Source organism: Poecilia reticulata, linkage group LG17 (assembly GCF_000633615.1).
Source record: "Poecilia reticulata strain Guanapo linkage group LG17, Guppy_female_1.0+MT, whole genome shotgun sequence".
Classification (NCBI taxonomy): domain Eukaryota; kingdom Metazoa; phylum Chordata; class Actinopteri; order Cyprinodontiformes; family Poeciliidae; genus Poecilia; species Poecilia reticulata.
In genome coordinates, this window is record NC_024347.1 from 22,921,149 (window position 1) to 22,927,563 (window position 6,415).

Consider the following 6,415-nt stretch of genomic DNA (forward strand, 5'->3'; position numbering starts at 1 on the left):
ATCCCCAAATCGGTCTATTCATTTCCTGCTCCATCCAACCATTACTTGTGAATATAACACCAAGCAACTTGAAATCCTCTCTTTGGACAGAGAAGGGTCAGTGACTTGGAAGGTCAATTCAAGTTTTTAAGTTAAGAGAGTTCAGCTTCCATCACCTAGAGGTCAAACCTTGTCTCCTGGCGTTCGGCTAGTCTTAGGCCAAAGAAATAAAAGAAGCATTAGGTTTGGGTGCAATCCTAGCTTTATGGTGGGCCTTCCTTTCTTTTAGAACAAGTCTGCTTAATGAAACCCTAAAAATGTTGTGTTTTCTTTAAAATGCACACGTTTTGAGCAGGTTTTTTCCTTTTTTTGTGTTTCCCAGTTTGCTTTTGGTGTCCCAGACCTACAGTTGAAAGACATAGCATGCAGCCAGGCCTTGCTGGAGCGCTTCATCATCTTCCCCAGTCGAATGGGACTCCACGGGGTGCGCAATGCCATGTGTGCCCTCAGCCAGCAGAGACTGCAGAGGATTGAAGACATCCTTTATGCAAATCTGGACTTCTTCAAGATCTTCAGACTGGTTGGTGGTTTACTTAAAAGGGAAATTTCTCAACAAAACAGTCCCTCCTATAAAACCCCCCTGGCATTGTTTCTGCTGTAATGTGTGCAGACAGTGTGAAGTCTCCCTTTTGGTTTATTTTCATGCAGAAATTTATTTTTTCAAAGTCTTTTTTTCATGAATGCCTTCCTTTGCTGTTACCTTTATGATTCATCTGAATGGCAATTTAGGAGGAACTTTAAAAGGCATTTCACAGTTTCAGAGTCTGGAGGAGTGCAATCTCATGGCAGCAGGTGTAATTGTGGTTCCACACACTGCCATCATTTATCTTCCCACTCAAACTTAAGGCTACACATTCTTTCTAATGGTGTGACGCACTTTCATGCAGGAGTTTTTTAAAAAGTGAATGCATGCTTTTGCAAGAAGAAGCATTGAGATCGGAGTTTGGAGAGTGCAGTTTGTGTGTTACAGCGCCTAGTTTGCAGAAAAACACACCGCATTTTTCTCAGCTTATAACCGTAAACCTAAATGAATTAATTTCATGTGCAGGAGACCATCACAAAGTGCCCATAATTGTGAAATAAAAGCAAAATGATTTGTGGTTGTTAACTGTTTTTTTTTTGTTTTTTTTTACATATGAGCATCAAACTTATCAGATTTTTTTTTGTGTGTATTAACTTTGATACCATAGATAAAAACTGATTTTCCCCAGGAGTCTCCTAATTAGAAGAGTAATTAAAAATCATTTAATTTCAGTCTTTAAAAGTTTCTTCATGGTTTTTTGATGTAAAGCACTTTGAACTGACGTTTTGCTGAAAATGCACCACACATATAAATGTGAGGGACATTTGTAAAGAAACAGCTTCATGCAGACCCAGGCACAGAATTTTGAAGCCGTCTTAAGCCGATGTTAGTTCTTTGCAGTAGTGGTGTTTTATCACTGTTTTATCAATAATCCAAAAATGGAATGAAAATGGCACAAGACAAGGTCATCCAACAAAACTGATTGAACAGATTAGAAATGACCAAAAAGATTCATAGTAACTGCTGAAGCTACAGAGAGCCAGAGGTCAGATGGAAGGACTGGTCATCTGTTTGCTGTACAGTCTGACCAAGGCCTTTTTTGTGCTTTATTTCACAGCAAATATTTAATGGAAGATCCTTTGGTTGCATTTCATCGACATTGAACGTTTTGTGTAACGATAGATGAGCTTTTGTGGGGATGCTTTTCTGCAGTGGGGTCAGAGAAGCTGCTACAGGCTGGTAGAAAAAAAGGAAGGAATTTCACCTTCCAGAACAGACGTGACCTGAAACCTGAGAATGGCCCAATTAAAGACCAGAACGCAGTTCAATTGGGAATCTATGTTCAGACTTGAAGTATGGTGCTTAACGACACGCTCAGTCCAATCCGACGGAGCTTTAGTGATTTTTGTGGTTGTAGCGTAACAATGTGTGATAATGTACAAGATATGCGAAAACTATCTTACCAGAGAGTTTTTATTAGCAACTGAAAACAATATATGTCAGATTACCAGCTAGTTTCTGTCAGTGCTGGTTTGTCCACAACATAGCGCGTCTCACTGCAAATGAAACCATGTTTGAGGTTTCCTTGTTGAGGTTTGCTATCATGTTTCGTGAATGTGAAACTGATCCTGCCGCCTTTGTTCCACCTGGATTTATAGTTTCCTGGAAATTGAACGAGAGCTTTTATTTTATTTTGCATTATTTTGTTCCATCAAGTGCACATGATCAAAGAAAACAAATGTATTTCTGGTATTTTGAGGAAACTTGTAAATGAAAAGAAAAGATGAGGCAAAATCAAGCTACAAACTACACAACTGATTGAACTGTCTTTTATTCTTTTTTTTTATTGTGATGACACCCTGTGGTTATTAGTATATGCAGGTATTCAGGTTCAGGCCGGGTGAGTCATCTGACTGGCTCAATATGGTATTATCCGCATTGGCCTGTTTTGCTAATGGGCTTAGCTTGGATGTGCATACAACCTGTTGGGCCTTCCTTAAGAGAGCATGCTGCATCTGGTACTCCACCATCACGTGTCGCCTAACTAGTTCATTCAAGCTCACAGCACACTTTGCTTTAAGGTTTGCAGAAAATCAAATAAAAAAAAAAAACAAACAAAAAACAGTTACCTAATTCCTGTACACTTTTCAGTTACAATTGCAAAAATATTTAAATTGTTTTTACTGAACCTATAAATACATAAATACATTTCTGACTGGGTTGTGTAGTTAGACTTTGGAGTGGCTGTACAAGTTTGGGAAACTTTATAGAGGAGTACTTTTCCTTTTAGGCTAGTTTAATTCTTGTTGTCTAACTGCAGTCTCTGTAGGGTAAAGCGATCTAGAATATTTTTGCAAATACTTCATGAATTCATACAGACTTCTGCGCAGAAGCAGTTTACTGTACACAATTTCCAGCAACAGCCAAACTCAGGAGTAAAAAATGTTGCACATGTCTGAAAATATTTCCTCTTGCTGCATTTCTAGCTGCTTCTACGAGAAGTGTTGATTGATCTCTAGAAAAATAAAAAATAAATACACAAGGAACTCTATCTGATTCAAGCTGAGTGACACTTGGCTGACTTTCAGGTTGCACATTTCTTTTCTTTAGAAATCCAACAGTGATGTTGGCAGGAAACTTCAGATTGTTTTGTTGTGTTATTCCTCTTCTTCCTATTGGCTTCAGACAAAGACTAAACTAGTCAGTCAGCTTTTATTTCAACAGGTATTAATGATTCCCTCTTCTGGAAACGTCCCTTTTCCCTGTTTACTCAAGCGGCTCCCCATTATCACACTCCCACCGCTGTGCTTCACTGCTGCATTTCACCGCATTAATGCTGGTTCTCTTTTGACCTTGTTTTGCTTCTGATGTTAATCAGTTTAAAATGTATCCTTGAACGCTTGTGCTACTGTGTAACTAGGCTTCATTTGGAAACCATCCAAGAAAAACTAAGTTGTAAAACAGTTTACATTTATAATGAGACATTCTTTGCTTTTGAATTGTTGAGACATGTTAGTGTGGGTGAACTGATTAAGAACCCTTTAACCCAGTAAGAATTACAGCAAATTACAGCCTCTAACTTCAATTCTTTTTTTTTTATTGCCATTTGTGTGATGCACCATCAAAAAGTGTTGTAAATAAAAAAAAAATTGAATTGAAATTCCCGTTAAACACCTTTTTAAAAAGCATAAGTTCAGTCCAGATTGTATTGCGAGGGTTTGTGAGTATAAACTTTCCTGCCGCGGACCGCGACCGGATTTAAGTCCTGACTTTTTTGACATGTAAAAGTTTTGCTCACCAGTCACGTTGTAGCTCTGCTCATATGTTTGTTGTGTATTTAGTGGGAATGTCATGCTGGATGGAAAACCTCTATCTCAGTTTCATTTTTTCAGAAGCTTCTTCACTGTAGAAGCTTCACTGTATTTAGCTATTTAGCTTCAATTGGCTTTTCTCCCTGCTGTTACAGAACAGAGATCTCTTAATTCTAGCAGAAAGAACGTTGGCTGGTTTTTGCTGGCGACAGCCTCCTGTCTGGTCCCACCAAGCCGACGGAGCAACAGCATGGAAGAGGCAGCTGAACACTTGAACGGTTATTCTTCACAGGAAGGGAAAACAAGTACAGCTTGACTAGCAACTCGTTAATTAACCTACCATTAGTCATGCTCTTCCCCGGAGCCTGTGTGTCACACACTCATCTGTTCTCCCTCTTTCTTCTCTACATCAAAACATAAAACATCGCTCTGTACTGGCTCCCCTGCCAAAAGTGGATTTAGTGGACTGTTGAAGTGAAGTTTTCCTGCAGTATGGTTCTGCTACCACCACGTTTCTCTGTGTGGATGAAGTTTCTGGTAATACTGCTAGTTTTCTGCTTATAACCCAGAAAGTTCAACTCTGCTCTACTCTGACCCAGGCACCTTCAGAGCACACAGTTAAAGCACATCTAACACACACGTCATTAATTGTTGTTGCAATTGAAACGCCTAAAATGTAACTTTGCTCAAGGGCGTAACGCTTCCTCCACTAGATTTATTTGAAATGCAAATATTTAAATCACACCCTTTTACTTTTGACTGTAATGACCCCTGGCCTATCTTTCCCACCATCGTTACGCTCCTGACTCCCTTCTCCATCAGCCTATCTACTCCTCCCTTCCTATTCCCTTTGCTTTTTCTCTCCCCAGCCCTCGCCACGCTGCCTCACTCCTTCCTTCGCTCATTGAAATGCAGGCACGAGGAATGCAAGGAGGAAGGATATCACATGTATGTGTTTGCCTTGGCACACAGGGTTTCCTTATACCCTCAGCAGTTAGCTCTGACCAGGCGATTTCTAACACCTTCTGCTAATGCTTTCCCATAAACACAAACCCTCTGAGGACGTTCTGGAGAGAGCAGAGCTGCTTTGATTTCATATCAAATGATTGGTCTCAGTTTTAAGATTGGCTAAAAAAAAAAAAACTAGCTCAGGTCCTTTGTTTAGTAGATAAACGGTGCATTGGGATGAATTTGTTAGGTTGATTAGCCTTTGTTCCAGTAGGCTGCTAATTGCAATTCCTGTAAATGTACAAGGAAAGCATGCAAAAAAAATGTTTCCTTCCTTGGAATAAAAACACTTCTTAGAAGTTTCCAGCATTTAAAAGTAGTTAATAAACTGCAATCTCCTGTCTAAACCTATCCCATGATGCAACATTAAACATGTGCGTATCGTTTTGACAAAGAAGAACAAAAGGACACTTGTGTTGACATCTCTAATTTTAACTCATTTTGTTCTTATTCTGCTGGCATTTTCCCCTCCCTAATGCATCTTGTGACTTTGTCTTCACAGATGCCTCAGGTTCTGGACGGCCAGGGGATCGATCTGCATTACTGGGGTCTGGTTCTCAAAGGGGCGTCAGAGAAGATCCAAGTTGTAAGTACTCACAGTGTTTCTGCTTCTGCTTGTCCTCTTCTTCTCATGAGTCATGCAGGGTTCAGAGGCATCAGTATTTTTAGTTCTGCAGGAAACTCGCCTTTTCCGCTTCTCTGTGTTTAAGACGTTGTTCTAGAGGGGCCTGAGGGATGGTCTCTATAATGCAAGGGGTTACATGTGCAGGTGACCAATCTATCTTAGTAGTGCGTAAAGTCATGGGAAGCAAAGGGCTACCTAAAGGCTTGCGCACTAAATGCATGTGGTTTTCACATGCAGTTAAATAATACATGTGCACTGATAATCTCTCCACCCACAGAAAATTGGAAATGAGCCAGGAAAATAAGATGATCAGCTCTTACAAGGAAATGATCGTTTCTAGAAAATCTAACTTAATGACCCGTCTAAAAATGAACGTGAAATAAGAGCAACAGATGCACCTTTTAATCCAGGGGTGTCAAACTCCATTTCACCGAGGGCCACTTCAGCATATTGACCACCCTCAACGGGCCACATTGACGGTACAAATCAGGAGTGCCCAGCTGCAGTCCTCCAGACTGCAACTTTTAGATCCATCCCTGCTAAAACACCCCACACAAAAGGTTGACTTTCCTCATTAGCAGCAACTCAGTTCTGTAGAGGCTGATAATGAGTCAATTATCCAGGTGTGATGGAGAAGGAACGCATCTAAAGTTGCAGATGGCAACTCTGGAAAACTAGGCTTGGGCAGCCCTAGCATAAATGTATGAAAATACAATGTTAAAAATAGATTAAACACCTCATATTGTTAAATAACGCTTTGGAGCGTCTGGTTAGGAAGCGCATTCAAAACCTTTGGTTGAAATGGTGCGTTAAATTCAAGTCTCCATTACAGACCAGAGAAAACTAAAGAGAATGCAAAGTTGTGTTAATCCATTTGAGGAGCCGGCAGTTTATCTTGAGGAAATAAAT

At 40.1% G+C, this 6,415-nt stretch overlaps 1 protein-coding gene across 3 annotated transcripts in view; it reads left to right on the plus strand.

Annotated features, from left to right (window-relative positions):
* Positions 1 to 6,415, plus strand: part of LOC103479744 (retinal-specific ATP-binding cassette transporter-like) — a 46,039-nt gene that overhangs the window by 4,261 nt on the left and 35,363 nt on the right. For all 3 annotated transcript variants that reach the window (XM_008434365.2, XM_008434364.2, XM_008434366.2), the window contains exons 7-8: positions 362 to 559; positions 5,384 to 5,467. In XM_008434365.2, coding sequence (XP_008432587.1) covers positions 362 to 559; positions 5,384 to 5,467 — 282 coding nt within the window. The remainder of the gene's footprint in view (positions 1 to 361; positions 560 to 5,383; positions 5,468 to 6,415) is intronic.